Source organism: Oreochromis aureus, linkage group 15 (genome assembly GCF_013358895.1).
Source record: "Oreochromis aureus strain Israel breed Guangdong linkage group 15, ZZ_aureus, whole genome shotgun sequence".
NCBI lineage: Eukaryota > Metazoa > Chordata > Actinopteri > Cichliformes > Cichlidae > Oreochromis > Oreochromis aureus.
Window position 1 is genome coordinate 34,271,114 of NC_052956.1, and position 25,348 is coordinate 34,296,461.

A 25,348-nucleotide genomic window follows, 5' to 3' on the forward strand; every position below is an offset into this window, starting at 1 on the left:
CCTTCTCACCAAGCTTTTTGTGAGGCAGCAGAGCATTGTGGGAAATCTTTACGTAACCGGCTTCGACCCGCGTCAAGTCCACGTGCTCGCAGCAAGCTGTAAATTCAACAAAAAAAAAAAAAGAAAGACAATAAAACCGGAAAGGTGGTTTTGTCCATAAAACCCCTCCTAACAAATCGATTAGAGCAGCTGTCGTTAAAACAAGGATATATACATATTCTGGAAATTTATCAAGAAATGAGTTTAAAAGAAAAAACTGTATTATTTATTTCAATCATAAGAAACTGTATTCATGTAAATCCAGTGAGCCGGTGTTCATCGGCACACAGGGCTTCTCTTAGAACTCAGGAATTATATTAATAAAACATAACATTCAACCACTAAAACTATTTTTTCTAAGCAGGAATGCAAGTAAATATCTGTATTTTGTATCTTAATGTATCTTAATTAACTGCTACTACTAATAATAATGACAATAATATTGTGCTTTACTGTTTCAATAATTATATTTTACCATTAAATACATTCTGTTGGATTAATCATGACAGAAGCATAAAAATTGGAAATGACCAATACTGTTCATTTAGGGCATCTGTGTAATAAACCTTATACTAGGCCGTGGTCTAATAAATTTAAAGATAGAAAGCGAGACTATGCTGTATATAAAAGGACTCCATAGTTAAAATTTGTATACACAAAAATATCCTTTAATGATACCAAATTCATATTTTTGTCTTGTCTGAATGTCCTCCACATCTCACTAATAAATCAAGGTGCCTTCCAGTTCACTTGAAACTGAAGCTTGACGTTGGAGCCACGTTTGATGATATCGCTTCTGTTAGGGATGGTCCTGTCATCAAAATCTCACCATACAAAACAAGTCTTATTCACTAAAAATGATTGTGGAAAATACACGTGGATATTTTAACTAAAAAATACACTGTAAATTTCAAGAACCTTGTGCATAAACTGTTTATAAATGAGAACATGATGTTGCCATAGTTGATAACCAAAAACAACCTCCTCATCAAACCTCCTCAGTTCTCTGCTAATAGACAGGCTGAGTTTGCAGTTGATTAAATCAGCAGTTGCTGAGAAAGGAAAACAGAAAAGAGTCATGGACACACCCTTAAAGAGATTTCTTAATTTTATAAACACACGATTGCTTCAGTTTTCTTCAGATTAAGTCTGGTACATGTTTGCTTTGTTAAACTAAATCTTTTCCCCAAAACATCTAATCTCTTTAAGCTGGGGTCAGCTTTATGATAGTTATATTTTACTATTTAAAAATGCACATATTTTCATGTTTTCCAAAACAGATACATTCCTTTTAAAACTAACTCCACCCTTGCTGCTTCCACTGGAATTAAGAGGGCAATTAGCAGCCAACTGCTGATAATCAAACGCACTTGATTATCTGATCATCAGCAAATGTGAGCACCTCTGTAAAGCAGACGGCTCTGGAACATTCAGGTGGGTTAACACAATGCCAAGGAGGAACGACATAAAACCCTGATTGTTGCTGGCTGTGTCGAGCCCGCTCGGAGGCGATAACAACCACTTCAGTGTCTTCTCACACGTCTGGCAAGTTACTTGTGGATTAGATGAGGCTCTCACCCACAGTTTGAGTCACTAGAAGTACACAGAGACGATGGATTCTTCAGATGAAGAGCTGCTGCATGAGGACAGTTTGCTGGTTTTTGGTCACCATAACATCTCCAGAAACTGGATTTCTAGCCTGGATAAATATATCTTCAGACATGCTGTAGCATGACACTGAGACATGTTATGGTTTAAGATGTTTTGAGTTTTGTGACATGGTTGTTATCCTGCTGGATGGGCACGGTCAGCAACAATACTCAGGCTGTGGCATTTTAATGATGTTCAGCAGGTACTACAGAGTCCAAAGTGGCAAAAAATGCTCTGCTTCAAGGTTTGACGTGTGTTCAGGGGTGCTCTTCTGCATATCTTGGTTGTAATGACAGATTATTTGCGCTGCATTGATTGCGTTGTTTCTGCAATGTGACTGGCTGCAAGACCATGAACTCTTTATCTGTGTTAAACTACTCATGAACAAATTCTGCAGTGCAGCAGGGCACATGATCCCGCTGACAGAGGCCGCTGCAATCAGGGAATACTGTTGACTGGATGCAGGTGGTCTGGAACAATGTTTAGGCAGGTGCAGCATGTTAAACTAACCCATATGTACACCAAGACCCGAGGCTTCCCAGAAAATCACATTGCCTTTGTCGAATTGCCTTCTTTCAAAAGACAGAACATATTTGATAATAAAACTTCATTTTTTATTAAGAATAAGGACACATTTACAGTGAATATACATTTAATTACAGCACATGTGCTGCATATTAAAGAAAATAGCACAATTTTCCCCCTAAGAAGTTGAAAACAAACACATAAGTGAGTAAAATAATCCTATTTATAACTCACAAATCAGATGCAGATTTTTCTGTGGAATCTGGATGAACTGAGCCTGTGCAGGAAAAAGGAATAAAATGTTTCTGGTGTTTCTTTACAACTAAGTACAAGACCACAAGTTTCCAGCAGAGGCGTTACAGTTAAAGAAAAATCAATAAAAATAAAAATGTAACAAGAGAAGAATAAATACAGCCATTCATAAATTCCTGTACAGCACAAAGGGTTGTAAACCAAATAGAGTATAATTACTAGTAAAGGGTTAAAGAAACAGAAAAAAGGACATTAAGGAGAAGCTGACAGCATCCATCTGGAAAGGGAAGCATCTTGGAGGAAGTCCACTGGCCACACACGATCATGATCCAAACAATCTGTGCAGATTGAAGACATTTGGCTAGTTAGAACAGCAGCACACTTCTACTAATTTCAGGAAACGCAGAGCACATCTAAAGGGCATAAAAACTTTTGATTTACACACACACACAAAAAGACAGGACAGCACATTCATCAAGCACTTTATAGGGAAAACCTCAGTAATGCTGAGTAGGGACTTCATTCACTCTCAGATGGACTCACGGATTATACAATTTGTTACAAAAAGACTCCTGGTCCATGTTTACATGACTGCATCACATATTCTGTGTTGATTTATCAGCTGTGCAATCAAGGAGTTATCCTCCTGATTGACCACATCCTAAAGGTGCACCACTGGATTTAGATCTGGGGATTGGGGAACCCATCATCATGTTTATGAAAGCATTTTGAGGCAATTTGTTTGGTACCTTGGCACATAAGACAAAACTGTGGTAATAACAAAGTTAGACATGTTCATCAGAGATCCCCAGAAACACTGACTGATATAAACACGTGTCTGAAGTGTTCTCAGATTGGGTCCACGGCTTCATCCTTTAGACACCAAATTCAAGTTTCTTCACACCAAGCTCTGGTTGTTCAGTGTTTGTCCAGACTGGAGACTCAGACTAATAATGTGAATTGTAAGAAGTTTCTTCTGCTCCCAGTTGTAAAGAATTGGCTTCTGGGTTACTTTACCACACCTTCAAAGCAGTAAGACTTCACTGGCAGCAACAGTCACATTTTTTTCTTGTTATAATGTTTAACTTGAAAAACACATGAAGGTGCTGACTCGTGTCTGCAGCCTACTGCTACCCCACGACTGTATTTTACCTTTAAAAGCAAATATGTGGTTAACCCTTAAACATCCTCCCCAAATATAATGCATCTATATGTGTCAGTGAAAACTAATACGGTATCCCAGAAAGTTGATTTTGTTCACATGGACTTGCATTTTCAGAGGGAGAAACGTTCTCAGTCATTCAGGTCACAGTAGTCTTAACTGGTTGAAAAACAAGGTTTGTGAAGATGTTACACCTCTCATCCAAGAGGGTTCTTCAGTTCTAAAAACAAAAGGTGAAGACCTAAGTATATAATCTATGCATGGCACACCATAGAAGAGTCACCTCAACAGGACAGGACTCAGCTGTAAATCTATACCTAAAGGACAAAGGTCACTCTTTCGAGGATGCCAATGTTCACACTTTGGACCAAGAAGACAACTGGTTTGAGAGAGGAATAAAGGAGGCCATGTCAATGATGAGCATGTACACATCCTGGACAGGGAGGAAAGCTGGTTTGAGCACGGGGTCAAGGAGGCCATTTACGTGAAAAGGGAAAGACCATCTCTGAATCGAGGAGGGGGCCTAAGGGTACATCTTTCGCCATCTTACAACGCTGTGATTGCAGCCATTCCCCAACTCTCTGTGAATGGTACTCATGGCCATTGATCAGTGGTCTTTGATCAGGGGTTGTTGATCAATGGTCATGAGAATTTGCACAATTATAATGAAGGAACTGACATCTCAGTCCATTGTTCCTTCAGTGGGCTGGTTTCAGTCATGGCCATGTATGTCCACTGTGAACGACCATCACTTAACAGAGGTGGTGACAACGACAGCAGCTATCAGCCACCTACAATGCAGTTTTGATTATCCTTCCCAGGTGCATCTACACCTGTTCACACCTCGTCTCAGTTGACCTCAATATCTTTCATGGTAGGGCGGGGCAAGGTGTCACAGTGGTTTCTCCCAGCCTGTTTTTTTTCCCTCAAACCTTGTGATGTGATGACGCACATGATCAATATTGTCAACGACCACCTCCTAAGGGACAATCTAGGGGTTTAAATATCTGCGACTCCTCCACCTTTTGTTTTTAGAACTGAAGTGCCCTCTTGACTGAGAGGGGAAAACTTTTGACAAACTTCAGCTGCCTTCTTTTGTTAAGCTTTTAGGAGTAGCACCATTGCCTAACAATGGCTCACGAGGTCAGTTTCATGATCATTAATATGCAAATTGTCATGACCGTTGATCAGTGGCCAGAGAGTTTGGGAGTAGCTGCAACACACTATGAGAGCTACAGCACTGGTAAAATGCTGTAGCTGTAACAGTAACAGCTCCAGAGTGGTGAAAGATGTACCCCTGGGCCCTGTCCTGGATTCATAAATGGTCTCTCCCTTTCCATGTAAATGGCCTCCTTGACTCCCCCCTCAAACCAGTGTTCCTCTCTGTCCTGTACATCCTTATCATTGAAAGAATGCCCACTGTAGGTGTAAATAGGCTTTGGAGTCCTGGCTCCACGAGTTAGCTCTTCTGTGTTGTGCCATTCGCTCAGCCAAAGGCTAAATCCTGGCAATCCTCCTGGCACTTAACAGTGTACACTATATTACTCAGTTTGTGCCGGGGGACCTGATCCTTGGGGTGGACTGATTTTTTGGCATAGCGTGTTTTGAAATTTGAAAGCCACAGAGACGCGGAGTTTAGACACTAAAGGTTTTTGCTTAGGTAGTGACTGTCCTTCTCTCCTGGATTGCCTGCAGCTATTTTTAGGCGCCTTCCCAGCTTTGACACATCCAGCTGGGACAACTACATTCCCTCAGGGCCATTTTGATACAATGACCTTCAGCTTCCCAAGCCGGTCTGTGTGGTGATGGTCTTCGCTCTGTGTTGTAGTGTCCTGATAACACCCAGTTTGTGTTTTAGTGGATGAAGAGAGTCAAACATGAAATACTGACCAGTGTGCGTTGGTTTAAAGTACATGTTGACTTTTAAATGTCCCCTATTACTAATGGCAATTTGACAGTCTAAGAAAGCTAGCCTGCCATTTTTCATTTCCTCCTTGGTGAACTTGATGATAATGTGAGAAATGCTTTGTGGTACATCGTGAAATTTAACGTGTCATCCATACCTGAACCAATGACTCAACAGTGTTCCAGGATACAATAACAGAGCCCTTTATTTCCCCACTTTGTTCCTTTGGCTACAAATTAGCCAAAGTGGGTGAAACTGGGGATTTCACAGCAGACTTGTGTTTCTGCCTCTTGTATGTGAAATATGTGGAATGAGAACAGAGTTCCAAGAGCAGACACTTTGGTTTGGTGCTTAGAGTTCCTCCTGTTACTGAGAAAAATGTACTGTTTATAAAGTTCAGAAAGAGTGAAAAAAATTACTTTGATGAGCAACGAAACTGTTTGTCCCACTGAAAAAGCAACGTCCAGATGAACGAAATGAACTTTCTGTATGCTAAGCATGGTTGACACATGAAATGGTGTCTTTATACAAGGATATAAAGAAAAAACCCCTCAAATAACAACAACAACAACAACAACAAAAAATCTAATCCCACAAGAAGACCAAACTCAAAACTTCTGACATTTTGTCGTGACAACCATTATTGTCACTGGTCTAGGTTTCTGCCAACAATTGGAATCTGTGCCACAAAGAAAGCTTATGTGGCTCAACATCAGTCTTCAGCACCTTCTCATATTTGGAGCAGGACATATGAAACAAATATCTATGCATCTTCTTATGCTTATCCAAGTCAGTGCCCAATTCAGGAGCTGGACCCTATCCCAGCTGTCATAAGATGAAAGGCAGGGTACACCCTGGAGAGGTTGCTAATCTACTGCAAAGCTAACCCTGAGAGACAGACAGAGATTCACACTGATGTTCACCTTTCAGGCCCTTTTAGAGTCACCAATTCATCAAACCCATGCATGTCTTTGGGTGGCTATTGTCTATCACATGAGTAAGATACTGAATTCCAAGTTGATAACGATATGAGAGTGTCGGAAGCCTTTAGTCGTAGATAAAAGTATAAATTTGTGAGTGACAAGGTAAATAAGACTTGCAAGAGAAAAGACTTGAGCTCTGAGTCCTCAGCTGAGTAGAAGGGTGTTATGTAACTACTAGTCCATTTATTGTGGGGGGAAAAGCTGGAGTACACAGTGAGAACACATGCAAGCATGGAGAGAACATGCAAAAACATTCTCCACGATTTGAACCCACCATCATGCTGCCTTATGAAACAAATACTGGGATAAAAATAACTAAAACCCACAGGACAAGTAATTGAGTGCCTCTCAGTAAACTGCATCTGGTTCATCAGCGTTGACTGACACAGTCTTACTCACAGGATCATGCAGAACATGATGAAGATGTTCCACAATGCGATGAAGATCCGGAAGTACCGCAGGCTGAGCAGAAACTCTCTGATGTTGTCCCCTGAAAGATAGACTGTGAATCTTTGTGGCAATACTACACACACTCTTTCTACGACTCACACACACACACACCTGTTGTTGGTGATCCAGAGTCATCTCCAAATCCCTGCGACTCCTTCCTTTTGCTGAAAAAAGACACCCACAGTTAACCTTCAACTGTCTCTGCTCATTCTGCTAACACACAAACCTAAAATAATGACTGAGTACAATACTCACAGCTTGAAGTTCAGCACAGCCCCTGCGTTCACCAGTAAAGTCCTGTAGAGCACAAACACGGAGAGTTTGGTTGTCAGGTAACAGCGTATTAGCTGCTGAGCTGGCATTAGCACCAAGCTAGTTAGCTTGTCATTTTGCGCCACACACGGCTACCTGACTGACACAAAATTACACAGCGACACACAAAGACACATAGAGAACTGATTATTTCAATACAAGATGTGATTCCGTGTGACATCTGCCACACGACTCGATAAATTACCCGAATATCAACAGATCCCCGATCATCTTGATCAAATCACATCAGAAGCGCCTCACTTCCGCGTTCGCGCACGTAATCAGAAATGTGACCAATACAAATCCGGTATCCAGAGAAATACAAGTGTGCTGTTATTCCCTGGGTTTTGACTGTAAGGTGCAACCTTACCAAACACTGATCGTCTGCCAAAATTGATTTTCAATGTTTCATTGTATTTTTATATGTAATGTCTTATGTGTAAATATACTTTAGTGAACAGGATTTATAAAGAGGTTATAAAGAGATTTATAAGCACTCAGGCACTTTAAAAAACGACCACACACAGTTAGCCAATTAAAATATGTTTATAGAACTGTTGTTGTATTTGTTGACATTTTTCTGCTACCCTCTAGGTCAGGTCTCTCTTTAAAAAGACATTTTTGACGTCATTGTGAGCTTTTATCTCGGCAAGTAAGAGATATATAAAAGCCACTTTGCCAAAAACTGATTGCAGCTTCTACCTTGTGACAGGTATGCATGTTATTGTTTTTTCTGTTCCTTCCTAGTGGGATAAATCATTTCTTTGGTAAGTCTCGAACTTCGTATGTTCTTTTGGGTGTTTTTGTTTTGGTGAAAGGAGCTTTTTTTCGCATGTCTTTGGCTCCCCTTTTTGGAGAGAGTAAGCACTACATCCATTATCGTGGGAATTTAAAGCAAATACAGAGAATAATAAATTAAAAACCATTAAAAAATACATACTTGAAATCTTGATTTACTTATTAGTGTTATTACGTTCACCTCGACATCTCTGCATCTCTGAGTGTGAACAATGTTGGGATTAATTAAAGCATCATCTGGCTGTGAGTCAGAACGGCTCCAGGATCAGATCAGGATTGTGGGTGTTTTCATGAACGAGTGAATAAATATTTGTTGCTATGAAGCCTTGACGCTTTATTTTTATATATTTATTTTTTCCCTTGCTGTGTCTCTGAGCTGCAGTAAACCCCAAGCAGCGTCTTATGGCTCGGCTGAGCGACGATCTCGATGTAGACAGCAGAGCGAGCCTTTTGTTTTTCAGCTGAAGCGGCTGAAAGGTCGCCTGAAAAAGCGGAGCAGCTGGCACTGAGCGCAGATGATGATGATGATGATGCAGAGGCCGTGGAGATGAGTGGTATTAATAGGAGGGCTTGAGTGTCACAGGCTTTCACAGTCGAGACCAGGGGGGGCTTGCTGTGGCGGACAGTCGGCGGACCGGCTTTTGGGGGTCTTCCGATCCAGACTGCGCAGTCGGAATAAAACAGAAACGCAGCTCAGACCGGCAACATGGACGTGCTGACAGTTCTTAATTTGGGCGATATTGCCCAAGCTTTCTCCAAAATGGGAATGTTTCCAGTGTTTGATCTCGCTTACTACATCGTGTCCATCCTCTACCTCAAATATGAGCCAGGTGAGTGTGCTTGACACTTTTCTGCTTATTATTCATGTCATAAATATGTTAGAATATAAGTCTGCGTGCTGTTTGTGCAACAGTCCACAGGCTGTTAAGTAAAATATATCCAGAATAGCACGTTGTATACACCTGTGACTGGAATTTAACCAGGAAGTAATGAATGAGGCGAGAAAGTCCATGACTTGCATGATGTGTAATTTCATTGTGAACTGAAGGCTTCATTTGTATTACATTTAGCTCATACTTTGCCTAAATACCCTTACAAGGACTTTCTCTTGCAGTTATCTGTATAGTCCTTATAAAGAATGACCTGTTACATAAACTCCAGCAGCAGCAGCTCTGCTTTGCTTTATGTGAGGGAATGTGCGTTGCTGCAGCAGCCTGACCTCCTTTAGGAAATCACTGGAGTAGATAAACCCCCCAGCTTTGGTTAAAGCCCATTTTTTCCATTAAGATTTAACTCCTTTGAGTAACAGAGCCCGAGGAGGTTGAAACCTGAGGCCTGTGCATACCAGTGACTTAAGCAATAAATAGAAGGGCCTGAAATAGCAGGTCATTGGGACCTCCAGAGCCAACTCCCCCGCCACCTTTGCTGCACACTTGTGCTTCACTTGTCCCTGGGAATGTGTGTGTGTATTCTTTGAAATAACACATTTGCCTCTCCACAGAGTAAAACACGTACTGTGATATTGATATGATGGCTTGGTCTTGTTGGCACTTTAGGTTTCAGCCTTGATGAAAGGAGCACAGAATGCATCTCACCCTCATAATAAGAAGCCCGCCATGCCCATCAAGCCCATTTAAAACTGTTTGCACAGCATGATCAGAACAAATGCCTCATCTCTCACATTTTTCTCAGCTGGAGGAGTCACTTGTCACATAAGCACAGCTGTAGGCCACTTGGAAGCCTGTTTTAGACCAACTACTTGGATAAAGTTAATCGATATAAATGCTTTTATCGAGTTTAGTGAAGTCAGCATGTTGTTAAAAGTCTGTTGTTGAGGGACCAAAGTTTTATATGTATGCTGTATGAACTAGATCAGGGAATCTCCCAGCTGGCACAGGGTTGAGATGTACTGGCCAAAAGACTGCAATGTGTGGAGTAAAGAAACATACTGCAAAAACGTAAAAGGCAGCCAAAACAGAGGGACTGCAGTTTGTGTGCGTTTTAAAGTTAGAAAGTACCAGCCAGCACGAATTAGGCTGACTTCAACTGTAAAGCTTGCCTTATTTTCATGCATGCAATTTCACAGTCAAATGAGTCCTGCTGTGGCTCCCACAATATCACATTGCAGCCACAATTATCCTGCACACGTCTGAGCAGAGAGCCTAAAATCGCATCAGAACTTTGAGCTTTTTTCTTTTTTCGGTTTATGTGACAGGAGAAAGGAGAGAGAAGTGTAGGGTCAAAGGTCACGAATGGCCTGTCAAAGTTGCATGCAGGAGAGGCCAGTGAGCAGGATGTATTTATAGGGCAGTATTTCTCAGGATCAGGTTGCCTTCAAATTGAGGACCGGTTGAACCGCTACACCCCCACCCACCTGTTGGTGGAGATTTGCACTCACATCTCGACTTACTGTAACAATGCTGTAATGCCGGCGAGGCTCTGTCCCGCACGAAATGTGCGTACAGTCTCAAAACTGGATACATGTAACCTTTTGTGTGGTCACACATTTGCAATTTTTCCACTTTTGTATTTCTTAGTTATAACTGTATCTGTTTTCTTGTTGCACCTCCTGCGTGCACGCCATGTCTAACTTCCTTTTCTTCTTTGAAATCAATTGGGCACCTAGTTTAGCTTTTGTCCTGTTGCTTTACCAGCTTCATCAGCTGTAGCACAACATGAAGCAGAAACATTTTTAGCTGCTGCGTACTGAACACTGGACACTGATTTAGAAAATGTGGAAAACTTATGACGGTGTCGGCTCGCAGAGTTTTAAAGTTTAATTGGCGCCTGCCTTGCTGCCACTCACATGGATACAACTTGTGAGTCCACAACATGACTGTTTGTCATACAGGCTTTCTATGTAGCATCTTTTAAGATATATTCGTCTGGTATATTACAAAGAGCCACTCTAGTGTGTATCCTTAAGCAAAGCAGCCATTTGTCAACTCATAAGTGACTGTAGTCATCCTGAGTCAACATTGACCGATGATAAAGATGTGTACTATCAGGGCGTGACCTGGAATGATAAACTGGGTGTGCACAAAGATACAGCACACACGGGATCCACTGATATTAGCATTTGCAGGCTACTGGTAACAGTTAGGTCTGCAGGAGCTGGCGGAAATCATCAAAGATTAATATAGTTAATAAGTTAACATTCTGCCAAAAGTGCTGACTTTAATTAATTTAATTATATGCACATTTTACATAAGGAATCAGGAATCTGCTCACATGACATTTATTTGACTGGTAGGCATTCAGTTTATACTAAGCACATTTTCCTTTATTTGAATAAATAAACCTTTGATTTTATACATTTCAGTGGTATTTTACTCAAAGTTATTGTTTCACGCTGACTGAGGGTAAAAACTCTGAGTGTTTTAGAGGAGCAGGGGGTGGTGCAAGACAGCCTCCACGTTTTTCTCACTAGACAATTATAACAAGTTTTATTGTCAAGGACTTTTTGCAAAGCATTCGATCGATCAATCAACCGATCGATCAACATCATTTTATTACATTTACAAACAAATAAAAAACCACCACTAGGAGTCGCCAAAGGTGAATAATTTCCCTCTTTCTCTAAAGAAAACTATTGACTTCCAATCAAATATGTACACTGTTTGTAGATAAATCACCTGACTGATCTTATAGTTACTTTAGTTGCTGAGTTGTTGCTTAAGTTTTTGGAGGATTTTGTTAAGTTTTTCTGTTTGTATAATCTTGGAGAAAACAGAAGAATGAGCAGCATCTGAGTCTTTAATAAAAGCCCAGAACACATCATCATCATCATCAGCTTCATGCGCACACTGAGAGCACCTATTGACCAGCTGCTGTGATGTTTTGATCTTCACACCTGTAAGAGCCAATTAAAGGTTAATTTTATTGGTACTGGTAAAATGATTAGAGGAGAAATATACATGTTTGTTGTTAAGAATATAATTTCTAGTTAATTTCAAAATACTGTTTTGTTAAAGGTATAGAATATAGTAGTGCGACATTCTAATGCGCTTTTTAGTATTTTGGGCTTCCGGCACACTGTAATTACGTAGTTGGGGAGTCGGATAAGCTGGAAGCAACACAGTTTTTTGACCGAGTCTTGCCATGTAAATTCAAAGTTTCAATAAACATCTTTTTTGCAAGAAAAGAGCCTGGACTTGCTCGCGTTCAAATGCATGTTGCCGGACTGACTCCTAAAGGTGGTACAGAAGAGTGAAATAGAGAAGGAGTGCCACCGCTACATAAGTCAAAAAACTCGCTTCACCGATATGTGGGGGATCGGCTGCACTGCGCTCGGAAAGGAAGAGCGCAGCCTAGCGGAATGTAAGAAAAAAGGCGCTGCTTAGGGATGCTGGCACAGAACAGGATAATTCTTTGGATTATTCTTTAGAAGAAGGTAACAAACTCTCTTATTACTTCGTGCTGTAAGAGGAAAAAGACGTCTTTCGGAGGCTCATTAAGTTTGGTGGAAAACGAAAGTGAAACTTAACTTCGTGCCGTCGTCAACCCCGCTCTCTTTTTTCTCTCTCTGCCTGTGGGACTGCATGTTGTAAAACAGGATTTGATGCAGTCAACCGCCTGAGCGTGGCTGTGAAGGCCCAGCAGAGGCACCTGCCCCGAGGGGCCAACGGCGACAGAGGCAGACCTTCCAAGGGCAAAGAAAAGAAGGAACCAAAGGAGGCTGCTGGCAAAGCAAAGGATGATAAGAATAAATCAGATGTCCAGGAGAAAGAAGCAAAGAGGTTTGATGGGGCAGGATATGATAAAGACCTCGTGGAAGCACTGGAGAGGGATATTATATCTCAAAATCCAAATATTAAATGGGATGACATCGCAGACTTGGAAGATCCAAAATGGCATCAATAAGAGAGTTTATGAAAACAACAAAGAAATGGATAGCAGAGGATCATAAGCATATGATTCCAAATGAAGCTGAGCAGCAGGAGCACGTTACAGATGACTTGGAGGAAGCTGTGAACCCAGATGACAGCGCATCACAGGTTGGAGCTAGAAAGGATGCAGTTCATAGCTCGCGTGGGTCTCAAGTCAGCCGAGCATCTACAACATCTAGAGTTTCCTCCACTCGTGCTAAACAAGAGCCAGACACTCTCCCTGTCCTGTCAGACGTCCTACCAACCCCTATAAAGACAGCAAACCTGCAAACAACCGCCTGAGCGTGGCTGTGAAGGCCCAGCAGAGACACCTGCCCCGAGGGGCCAACGGCGACAGAGGCAGACCTTCCAAGGGCAAAGAAAAGAAGGAACCAAAGGAGGCTGCTGGCAAAGCAAAGGATGATAAGAATAAATCAGATGTCCAGGAGAAAGAAGCAAAGAGGTTTGATGGGGCAGGATATGATAAAGACCTCGTGGAAGCTCTGGAGAGGGATATTATATCTCAAAATCCAAATATTAAATGGGATGACATCACAGACTTGGAAGATGCAAAAAAACTGCTGAAAGAAGCAGTTGTGTTGCCGATGTGGATGCCAGCGTTTTTTAAAGGAATTAGACGACCCTGGAAGGGTGTGCTTATGGTGGGACCTCCTGGCACGGGGAAAACACTTCTGGCTAAAGCAGTCGCTACCGAATGTAGAACCACGTTCTTCAATGTTTCCTCATCAACTCTGACCTCTAAGTACAGAGGAGAGTCTGAGAAACTAGTTTGCCTTCTCTTTGAAATGGCACGTTTTTATGCTCCCACCACGATCTTCATTGATGAAATTGACTCAATGTTCAGCCGCAGAGGAACCTCAGAGGAACATGAAGCTAGCAGGAGAGTAAAGGCAGAGCTACTTGTGCAAATGGATGCTGTTGGTGGAGCATCGGAGAACGATGACCCATCAAAGATGGTAATGGTCCTGGCTGCAACCAACTTTCCATGGGACATTGACGAGGCTCTGAGGAGGCGCCTGGAGAAGCGGATCTACATTCCTCTTCCTTCAACTAAGGGGCAAGTGGAGCTGCTCAAGATTAACCTCAGGGAGCTGGAGCTGGCCAGCGACGTGGACTTGGACAAGATCGCCGAGCACATAGAGGCTAATGTAGACCTGCTTATAGGAGCCAACTGTGCAAAAGCAATGGAGCCATGGCGTGTCATTAATGGACAAAATGGAGGTCCTTATGCAGTGAAGACCACCATTGGTTGGGTTGTGAATGGACCCATAAGAAAAGAACTAAATGACTCAGAAAACAAAGAACCACATTTCTCAGTAAGCCGAATCTCCTTAGTGGAAGTTGAGAAGCTACTGGTCCAACAGTATAACATAGATTTTTCAGAACGTAATTATGATGACAAAGAGGAAATGTCACAAGAGGACAAACAGTTTCTACGAGCAGTAGAAAAGACAACGACCTTCGAAAATGGACACTATAACATTGGATTGCCACTTAAGAATGAGAATCTTCAAATGCCAAACAACCGTTGTGTTGCGGAGCAGCGAATAGCATGTTTGCTCAGAAAGTTTAAGAAGAATCCTCAGTTTTTTGAAGATTATAAGTGCTTCATGGAAAACATCATCACCAAGGGCTATGCAGTTCCAGTGCCAGACCACCAGTTGAGCCGTGACGACAACAGAGTGTTCTATATACCACACCATGGGGTGTATCACCCGAAGAAGAGAAAGTTGCAAGTCGTGTTCGACTGTACGGCTTCATACCTATGGAGGACCACAAGAGCCACGCGCATCAAAATAAAAAATTCTGTGCTTAATTAATGAATTGTGGAATAAAATCTGCATTTGTAAATTCATTTTTGAATTCTAATTTAATAAACTGATTTTTAAAATGCTTTTTAAGTCTTCATTTCAAAAAACATTTTCGAATTCCACTTTAATAAACTTCATTTCAAAAAACATTTTCGAATTCCACTTTAATAAACTGCATTTCAAAATCCATTTCCCTTGCCTGTTCGCTCAGGGATTAACATGTGGATTAGCAGTTGGATTAACAACTTCATTTTAAAAATCCTGCTGCTATTCAAATTAGCCACACCGTGGGATGTAAGGAGCTCTCTGATTGGTTGGTCAGACACAGGCTGTCTGCCAGCCTGGATTTTTCTAGCTCATAGCTTTGCCCTGCTAAGAAGCGTGTGCTTGTACAAAGGCCATTCAGCCTCGGGATTTACACTCGGCTCGACACGGATATGTGAAGAATGAAGGGACCCTGCAGCGAAACGGAGAGCCCAACCTCTGACTGAGTGCCTGTTTACGCAGTCTGACCACCTGTTGAAGGTAACGTGCTAACGTGGCTAACGCTAGCATCACCGCACGTAGCCCCGTTATTTTAAGGTCATCTTAGCTTATGAAAATTTTACGTCGCAGCTGTACGAGCTAGCTACGTGTTTTGTAAGCTGCTGTGCTCTTCACAAATAAAGCTGGAAGCAGCTCAGACTGTTAGAACCAGCACTGAGGCCTGTTACATTTATACAGTGTTAGAGCAATGGCTGCAACCTACAGCCTTTAAACTAGCGATTAAAATGCTGACAGTAAACTCGTCAGTCCAGATGTTATCACATTACTTTATGATACTTAGAGTTAAAACAACTGAGACAGGCTGATTAAAATAACAGCTGTCAGTTCTCTCATTCCTTATATCAAGACTGGAGATCGCACTACTGATTTCAGTTCATTGTGTGGATGCTTTAAGGCATCCACACTATTGAGTTCCTGTTTCTCTTTATTCTTTATTAAGTGTGCCTATGCCAAGAGGCACACTAGATCATTTTGTGCGGCTGGATCTGAACTACTATGGTATGACTTTTGGTGTTCATGACTTTTATAGTTTTTGAAATATTTAGATTTTAGTGCAAATTTAGGCCAATTTCTAGGCTCCTGAGAAAGATTCTCCTTTTGGCACCATAGAAACAGACTTCATTTGTGGTGTGTTGGCTCTCTCTAGTGGTATACCGGGAGTAGTACGGCCTAAAGGGTGTATGCTTGGTGGAAAACTCCATATCCCACAATTCATAGCACGCCTCTACAGAGTAAACAATGGCGGACACCACTTCGTTTTATATGTCTTTTAGTCGTGTTTCTAGGTCACAAAATAAACTTTTAAGATATTTTCAGGCTTGAATGTAGGTGTGTAAACTTCAACTATCTGCTCGTTTTATCAAGACATCCCATATTAGCAACAGTTCTCTTACGTGTTGCTGATAGCCGGCTAGCTAGCTAGCGACCCTTCGTGAAAAAGCACCCGGGCTTGGCTGACAGTGAGGCGGCTGACTCTCGTTTCATCACCCGATCGCTCGCCAAGAGTCTGTGTTTTAGCTGGACTTATTTTTCGTTTATATGGGCCAATGATGCTGGTCGATGTGGAAAAAATTACTGAGTTGTTTGGTGGTGGCTAGCGCGGAGCTACAACAGAGGGCAGCTATCCACCGGTGCGTGACAGAAAGGACATGCGGTGAAAGAGACATACGAAGCGGAGAGGCGACCGCTGATCGACCGGTGGTGGCTAACGCGGAGCTCAATCGTGGATCAGGGAAACCGAAGGCAGGAGCGTGAGGTGAACTGAATTTCAGGTAAGAAGTTATGAACTGCACTCTATTTGGGTCAGATATAAACCGAGTTTAGGTGTAGTTTATTTTCGTTGTGCTGACCTTTTACAATCGTACTGCGTACTAGCTAGCACGATGGGAGTTTCTATACAGCTGTGTGCGTGCTAAGTTACTGACGTTGAACTTTATTTTATTCATAAGGGTTAGTTCGTAGAGTTGCCGTACAAACGGAATCGTCCCACAAGTTTTAATTATATTTTCATTGTTTTAACTCTTTAAATCCCAGTTTGGGTACATGAGCGCCCTATTTTTTTGACAGAAAAAAAACTAAAAACTTAAATATTTTCCATAAAAAACATTTGAAGTAATATTTGATTGTTATTATAATTACACTCTAAGAAATAAAACGTTGGATTTAATTGACAAAGTTAAGGCAATCTTTTCCACAAAACCTGGTCAATTAAACAAATCAATATGGTTGTTATCTGCAATTTCAATGGTGATGTATATCAGAAGTGAAATTGTTCTATAAAAGCAACAGCTTTCCTTTCATTGTTACTATTTAACACTATTAATTAGAATTTAAACACTTTGTTCATTTTATTAACTGTATTGCTTTAGGTTCAATTGACAATATTAATTTTAATTTAATGGCACCATTTAGATCGTGTTTTGGACCTAATTAATTTGATTAATAATGATTTAATGAATAGTTTCATCTATATGCTAAATGTTTAGGTATCAACAAAACAAGTCTAGAAAGGTTCCTGAGTTGTCATCTATACATTGTAATTAGGTGTTTGGACCTTTCAGAGGTCTTCAGCAAAGGTCTAACACTTAACTACAGAGTACAGGTGACAACTCAATAACCTTTTTGCACTTGTTCACACGTTAACATTTGTAACATTCAAGATCCTTGCACTTCAATAGAAAACTCTTACACTAAAGCTTACATAAAGTGTAAATGCAAAAAAGGGTGCTACATCAACAACTTTATTTACGGTAAGCCTTAACAAGGCAAAGCTTCTACAGGGAACAACACCGCATAAGGCAATATTAAATGCTTAAAGTGCATGACCAAAATTTAAACATTGGAAACAACTTTCGAGTTTCAACAAAGTGACATTGTAGTGTGCCGTAAGATGTCAAATTCAATACAACAACTTGTGATTCTAGTCAGATCTGCAGATTTACCACAGCAACTTATAAATCACTGTATAATGCAATTACAGAAAATATTTAAGTGACACAAAAAGGTAAATCTGGACAATTTAGTTCCCAGTTCCAAAAATCTGATTCAGAATTATAAGTTTTCTATTATATAATAAATTTTATAATAAAAATCACAATTTTACAATTAAAAAAAAAAAAATGCATATAGCAAATCTCAAAATATTCTTAATTAAATGCTAAGACCAAAAATCCAGCACTTAACTTGAGTACAGGTGACAACCTTAGAACCTTTTCACAATTGTTTGCACATACACTTTAACATTTATAACACTCAAGATCCTTGACCTACAATGGAAACCTGGTACACCAGAGGTAATATGTAGTGTAAATACAAAAACAAAAAAAACAAAACAAAAAAAAATTGTGTTGCTTTAACAACTTGAACAAAAGCCTTTAATGAGGCAAAGCTTAAACAGGGAAACAACACAGCATAATGCAACATTAAATGAAGTGTGTAAAACAAAATGTAAACATCTGAAACAACTTTCCAGTTTCAACTAAGTGAAAGTGTAGTGAGGAGTAGGATGTCAAACCTGCCAGAATGATTTCAGCATCTACAGTTGTAGGTCTGCAATGGCTACAGTCTGCAGAATTACCACAGCAACTCAAACTGAAGAAAATGTTGTGAAACAAATGAAACAAGAAAATATATCCATCTGGGTAATTTTGTCCCCAGTTCAAAAAACTCTGTTTCTGAATTATGTTTTCTTTTCCACAATCAAAAGAAAAATGGCATTCAGTAAATCTCTTAAATATTAAAAGCTATGACAAAATATTTACAAACAAGGATCAACATATATATACACATATATACATATACACATATATACACACACACGTGTGTGTGTGTGTGTGTGTATGTATGTGTGTATATATATATATATATATAAATAAACTTTTAAACAGTAAAACTTTTAGTCAGCAAGAAAACAGAGCACTTATTTTGGGGGACATTTCGATCTGGAAGAGTCATTGCGTCTCCTTTTGGCAGAGTTTGCTCTTCAGCACTTGTATTTTGTTAGACAGTTTTTTGTCTTCCAGTCCCATGAGCACCTTCTGGAAGAACTCAAATGTGTAGCGAAGTGGCTTTGGGTAACTCAGATTGAGGCAGTTAATTAGCCCAAACAAAGGTGCACACCTGCTCGCCACATCGTGAAGATCCTGCAAGACGGTGCATCTCTCGATAATGATGCCAACATCTTCAAGGGAGTCATCAGGCTGTGCTCCTTCGTGGATTATTTTAGAAACACCCCAAATCAATCCTTTCAAGCTCTTCAGCTTCCATCACGTCGAAATCCTGAAAAGGACAGAAATATTTTAAATCCGTTGTATTTTGGTCATCCCATCATCTGTCTATTCACTCCATTTTAGTTAAATGGTCCACACTACCATAATTACAGAGATCCCTGAATGAGACTGAGGAGAACAGACCAAAGAAAAGTGTGGATTTAAGACTATCACCAAATAAAGACCAAGAAGAAGAGAAATGAAACATGGACTGGGCAGAAGGAGCATGCAGCGGTGCACACCGTTAAGCCCGGTTCACACGGCAGGAGTTTCAAACGGCCGAGAGAGTTCCAGACCGCACACGTATCGAATGACAAAAACAAAACTAAAAAACTGACACTTGTGGGTGACCCTACCACGTGTGGTGTACAGCCGCACGATGCTAATGAAACACCCGATGAGCACATTTTTCTTGCGAACATTCCCAGGGCAAACAGCAAATCTCAAACCCTCTTGAGATAAAATGTGACTTTGGAGTAAATAACCAAGTTGGCCAAGGAGGGGGCATTTCCAATAGTTGTGTGAGTTGTAACGGAAAGGATAACAAAAACAATAAAATGGCTGTAAGATGAAGAGTTGGAATCCAGCAGCAGCTGGATGCTACCTGCTACACAACTACAAGTACTTTGCCCTCTACAATGACTGAAGAGTTAATTTACACCTCACTCAGATGGACCTGTGCCAAAGTAATAATATTATTAATAATAATATTAATATTGTGCTGACCAGGGTTATTTTCTTTAGTTTAGCATAAAACAATGTAAGTGAATGGAAACAAAATCCTAGTAGTTCCCATGCACTTTATTGTTGTAAGCTAATTTAAAGAAAACTGATTGCTGCCAGACCAGGAGAATGCCTGGGCCTGTTTAGAAAATACATTTTTCGACTTACAAAACTCTGGGAATTATGACAGTCAAAATTTTACTGAGGGGTGAAAATATCCGTTTAAAAATAAACTTACCATGTATTCTTTGATGATATTTTGAGGCTTCTCATTCAGGTATATAATCACAGCTTGAAGGATGCATTCACACTTCACTTCGATTCGGGAACTCTAAACAAAACAACACATGCAGGGCAATTACTGTTTTGATGTTAGTAGAGACCCCCACAAACATAAAAAGACAATTTTTATTGTTGTTTAACCAATTCATAATTGTAAGTAATTTTAAACATGCTTTTTCCCCATAAAGATGAATTTATAATCCTCATTTCACAACTTGCAGGGAGAAACAATGTCACAGTAATGTAACGTAGCCTGCTAGTTGACAATCTAGATGTATGGTTTTTAACTGGATGCACAGCAGACACCTACTTTCACAAATGTCTGCTTTTCCAAAATATACTAAAGGGCAAAGCAGATTTTATTCTAATATTTAAAGTGACAGTGTGTAGTTTTCTGCCATTAGGGGGCAACACGTTGCAAGCAAGCACTATTTTGTGTTAGAGAATGAGAAGCTTACAAATTCATTCCCATAACTAGCTTTTCAACAATATCTTCACGTTGAAGTAACTGCTCCAATAACTTTAGCAGTGGAATATATTGAAAGGGTTTTTTTGTTTTTTCCTCTAGAACATATTCCTCTGGCTCAACAACATTAAACTTTTCATAGTAAAACTTCTTGCGCTTAAATGTTGTTTCAAGTGATCCTCCTTTTGCAATACTTTTAAGTAGTGGATTTCCAGTGTATAATGCAGTGCACAACTCATTCACTAGCGATGCACTAACCTCAATATTATGCTCCTTGAGAACAGCCAAAGTTAAACTATTTGTTAAGGGTAAAGCAGAAGTAGTGAATAGAAAATGTAGCCCCTCGATTAAATTGTCGATTGCTGATGTTGGTACATGTGAAAAGACCTCCAACGTCAATAAAACCAAGACAAGGTTTTTAACTACAGCTTCCTCCAAATTTTCACTAACTACACCAGCTTCACAATGCAAGTCAGAGGACCCTTCATCTGCAGAGTCCTCAGAAAGATCATTTTTACTTGTAAATTCAGTTCTTTTCACCATTTCATTTTTGAAATCTCTTAGCATGCATGTATGAATGTTTTCTACTCTTGTGTCTGGAAAGTACCATATACATTAGTTTTGAAAGAACAATTTTGATACACAATCTACTGTCTCAAACCTCTTGAGATGTTTATTAATATGGAGGAAGTATTCTCTGCTTGTTGATATGTGGCTTTCAGAACAAGAAGGACAAGTCAAAATAACATGTTCTACAGTGTGAGAGGGCTTAGCAACATGTGCACGACTTAGATGAGTCCTAAGACCACCCCATGTTTTGAAAGTACAAAGACAGTGACTGTAAATGCATGGATATGAGCGTCTCAGACCAAGAATTGAGTGTTTAAGTCTCAAGTGTTTTAGAATTTGGTACCTTTTAGATACACTTAAAGAGCAAAGCTTACAACACCACATTTATAACCTAAAAGACCAAATAAGAGAATTCAAAATGTAAAATTGCATATTAAGGAGAAAGTAAATAATATGAAAGCATTTTGTACCTTTACATGCACTTTTGGAGCACAGCTCAAATCTCCACAGCTCCAAATTCCACAAGCAGCAACCTGAGAGAAAAAGAAAACCACAAAAAAATCGTGTACAGTGAGACACATGCAAGGGGTTGCACGGAGATGGTCTAAACTTAAGAACACTCCTGTTTCTTTTAAAATGTATTAATAATACAAGTTAAATTTCAAATGCTCCAACATTTCTGTTACTCATTTCATAAATCATGCCTTCTATCTCCAATCGATTGTCTTCTGTTCATGTGACCACGTTTACCATTATATACCGGAGCAGCCCAGTCTGAACATGACCCCCTTGCCCCCAAAAATAAAATCAAGTATACTAGGTGGTTAGTGCTCCGTTAGTGTCGGTTTGTGCTGGTAAAATCATCGTTTGTATTGCTACGGTGTCAAGGATATTACACTTTTATTTAATAGGTCATTCAGAGTTCACGAGCCCCCCCAAGCAACACGAAAATGGCCCAAAATAGGTCAAAACATGCCACAAAATGCTCGGGTGCGAGCGAGCGTTCCCTACGACGTCTACATCACCCGGACGCCACGGGGAGCGTGCTCGACGCCCGTGACGTCATCGCGAAAAACTAAAACATTAATAACTGCAAAACCGTAGCAGCACAAATGTTAATTTTACCGGCACAAACAAGCACTAACCAAGCAGAGCATTTTGTGGCATGTTTTTTTTGTCCTATTTTGGGCCGTTTTTGTGTTGCTTGGGGGGACTGGTGAACTCTGAATGACCTATGAAATAAAAGTGTAATCACTTTGACACCATAGTGATACAAATGATGATTTTAACAGCACAAACCGACACAAACGGAGCATTCACCACCCAGTATACTTGATTTTATTTTGGGGGGGTAAGTGGGGGTCACCTTCAGAGGTCGCCTGCGTGACACACTCACACAGGCGAAGCTAAGCAAGCAGTGGCTAGCTAACATTCTCCTAACTTGATACTGCAAAACAAATAAAATAAGTGTGCTATTCGGAGTGCGAATGAAATTTTAAACGCAGATGGGGCAATATTCAAATGTGCAGTAACGTCGAATAAGCAAATCAATGTTTCCAATGCTAGCTAAATGCTAAAACCTACAGAACACACACGGCCCATATATTTACCGGAAAAATATACGCCATATATTATCACAAAGTACTAGTTAAATTATATTCTATTAAAAATACGAAGAAATTACCTTAACTCCAGCGGATGAATCGTGATTAATCCCTCTTTCGTGGCCAAAGCACACTGTGGCATAGATGAAGAAGGTGAATGCGTATGCCAGAAGATTTTTTTCATTCTCTGCGCATGCTCAGAAAGGATGTGGAAAGGGCTCTTTGGATTTAATTAAATGTGTTCAATAAATTGAAAATATCACTATTATTTAACATTAAAACGGTTTAGAATTAATTAAATCAAATTTAAAAATATTAATTACACACATAAGATTAACAATTTTAAGTATATTGAACATAAAACTATGAATTAATTTTTAAAAAGCCCATGTTTCATTTTTTAGAGTGTATAGGCCTTTAGATGGTCCAAAGATTGGCACCAACATTCATTTTGATCCATTATTATTTTTTGTGCAGGAGCACAATTTAAAAAAATCCATCCTTTCGTGATCCTCGGGACCAAAAATGGTCCCGCCCCAAAAAGTGCTCTAAAAATGTTATATATTAATATTTTTTTCCACTTTAAATGAGTCAGTCTTTTAAAACTACTTCTGCTTAAAATATTCATATCAGGTTTTAATTATATTTTCATTGTTTTAACCCTTTAAATCCCAGTTTAGGTACATGAGCGCCCTGTTTTTTTGACAGAAAAAAACTAAAAACTTAAATATTTTCCATAAAAAACATTTGAAGTAATATTTGATTGTTATTATAATTAGGCCTTTAGATGGTCCAAACATTGGCACCAACATTCATTTTGATCCATTATTTTTTTGTGCAGGAGCACAATTTAAAAAATCCATCCTTTCGTGATCCTCGGGACCGCCCCAAAAAGTGCTCTAAAAATGTTATATATTAATATTTTTTTCCACTTTAAATGAGTCAGTCTTTTAAAACTACTTCTGCTTAAAATATTCATATCAAGTTTTAATTATATTTTCATTGTTTTAACCCTTTAAATCCCAGTTTGGGTACATGAGCGCCCTGTTTTTTTTGACAGAAAAAAACTAAAAACTTAAATATTTTCCATAAAAAACATTTGAAGTAATATTTGATTGTTATTATAATTAGGCCTTTAGATGGTCCAAACATTGGCACCAACATTCATTTTGATCCATTATTATTTTTTGTGCAGGAGCACAATTTAAAAAATCCATCCTTTCGTGATCCTCGGGACCAAAAATGGTCTCGCCCCAAAAAGTGCTCTAAAAATGTTATATATTAATATTTTTTTCCACTTTAAATGAGTCAGTCTTTTAAAACTACTTCTGCTTAAAATATTCATATCAAGTTTTAATTATATTTTCATTGTTTTAACCCTTTAAATCCCAGTTTAGGTACATGAGCGCCCTGTTTTTTTGACAGAAAAAAAACTAAAAACTTAAATATTTTCCATAAAAAACATTTGAAGTAATATTTGATTGTTATTATAATTAGGCCTTTAGATGGTCCAAACATCGGCACCAACATTCATTCTGATCAAATACTATTTTTTTGCAGAAGTACACTAAATGTCATATAGTGCCATATCAGGTTTATCATTTTTTGCAAACACCAAATGCTTATTACCTTGTTTTGTTCTAAAATAAAATAAAAAAAATGTCTAAATAACAATACAAGATCACTTCGAACCAGAAAAACATTTATTTTAGAACGATGAACATGAACATTTATGTTACTGGGAATTGGAGAATGTGTCCCGGGGGCGTTGCGAACAGCTCCAGCAGCCGCCACCAGCAGCACCATTGCCCGCTGCCAGTAGATGGGGTTTGGGTCTTGGTGTCAGTGTCCCCAGCACAACACGTCCGATACCACGTGAAAACAAATATATAATTTTTTGTCGTAGCCCTCAAACTGAATGTAACGATACTAATTTTCACTCTTTTTGCTTCTCGCGAAACAAAGACACTACTTCGCGCATCCCAAACCAGCGGAAATCTGTGCAGTCTAATTTGGCACAACATAGCACATGTGAATAGTAAGATTCAAGATTTAGTGGTGTGCGATACTGCATATTTTGGTATCGATCCGATACCAAGTAAATACGGGCCAGTATCGCCGATACCAATACTGAAACCGATACTTTTCAATAAATCAGGTGGATGCCTCATTGAATTGCTAAATCGCAATTAATTTTCATGATCTTAAGTGTTTTTTGTGATTTTTCCTTTACTGTACAGGAGACACGGCAGGAGATTGATTGACAATGGTCTACAGCCTACGGTGGCCCTTAGAGACAAAGCATGTACAAACTCCAAAACACTTACAAATTCCAAATAGCACGCACAAACTCCAAAACACATGCAAAATCCAAAACACGTGCAAAATACAAAACACGTACAAAATACAAAACACGTGCAAACTCCAAAACACGTGCAAACTCCAAAACACGTGCAAACTCCAAAACACGTGCAAACTCCAAAACACGTACAAACTCCAAAACACATACAAAATCCAAAACACGTACAAAATCCAAAACACATAATTTTCATGACCTTAAGTGTTTTTTGTGATTTTTCCTTTGGTATTATTAATTACTTAAAACCCAGGACA

The 25,348-nt window shown here is 39.6% G+C and overlaps 3 protein-coding genes and 1 long non-coding RNA gene across 4 annotated transcripts in view; 2 read left to right on the plus strand and 2 right to left on the minus strand.

Moving 5' to 3' along the window:
- Positions 1–2,281: 2,281 nt before the first annotated feature.
- smim7 (small integral membrane protein 7) lies at positions 2,282–7,586 on the minus strand. The gene is made up of 5 exons (XM_031735536.2): positions 7,485–7,586; positions 7,223–7,264; positions 7,079–7,131; positions 6,917–7,007; positions 2,282–2,804 (listed from the first exon to the last, which is right to left on the minus strand). The coding sequence occupies exons 1-5, from the start codon at positions 7,508–7,510 to the stop codon at positions 2,789–2,791; spliced, it is 228 nt and encodes a 75-aa protein (XP_031591396.1). The 5' UTR covers positions 7,511–7,586; the 3' UTR covers positions 2,282–2,788.
- A 789-nt stretch (positions 7,587–8,375) lies between these two features.
- tmem38a (transmembrane protein 38A) overlaps positions 8,376–25,348 on the plus strand; it is a 28,468-nt gene continuing 11,495 nt past the window's right edge. The window contains exon 1 of the mRNA XM_039599137.1: positions 8,376–8,907. Coding sequence (XP_039455071.1) covers positions 8,784–8,907 — 124 coding nt within the window. The 5' untranslated portion in view covers positions 8,376–8,783. The remainder of the gene's footprint in view (positions 8,908–25,348) is intronic.
- Positions 8,914–14,788, plus strand: LOC120433226 (katanin p60 ATPase-containing subunit A1-like). The gene is made up of 2 exons (XM_039599136.1): positions 8,914–12,927; positions 13,519–14,788. Exons 1-2 carry the CDS (start codon positions 12,774–12,776, stop codon positions 14,784–14,786), a joined length of 1,422 nt encoding a protein of 473 aa, XP_039455070.1. The 5' UTR covers positions 8,914–12,773; the 3' UTR covers positions 14,787–14,788.
- Positions 16,741–24,885, minus strand: LOC120433227. Its single transcript, XR_005608404.1, has 4 exons — positions 22,816–24,885; positions 21,602–21,664; positions 20,052–20,144; positions 16,741–19,100 (listed from the first exon to the last, which is right to left on the minus strand). It is a non-coding gene; the product is annotated as an uncharacterized LOC120433227 (long non-coding RNA).

Excerpts from the sequence above, each read along its gene's own strand:
- smim7 (XM_031735536.2), bottom strand. The coding sequence starts at position 7,510 with ATGATCGGGGATCTGTTGATATTCGG. Across the intron at positions 7,265-7,484 it reads GGGGATCTGTTGATATTCGG|GACTTTACTGGTGAACGCAG; the intron begins GTAATTTATCGA and ends TGTGCTCTACAG. Across the intron at positions 7,132-7,222 it reads GCTGTGCTGAACTTCAAGCT|CAAAAGGAAGGAGTCGCAGG; the intron begins GTGAGTATTGTA and ends GTCTTTTTTCAG.
- LOC120433226 (XM_039599136.1), top strand. The coding sequence starts at position 12,774 with ATGATAAGAATAAATCAGATGTCCAGGAGAAAGAAGCAAAGAGGTTTG. Across the intron at positions 12,928-13,518 it reads GCAGACTTGGAAGATCCAAA|AAAAACTGCTGAAAGAAGCA; the intron begins ATGGCATCAATA and ends TGGAAGATGCAA.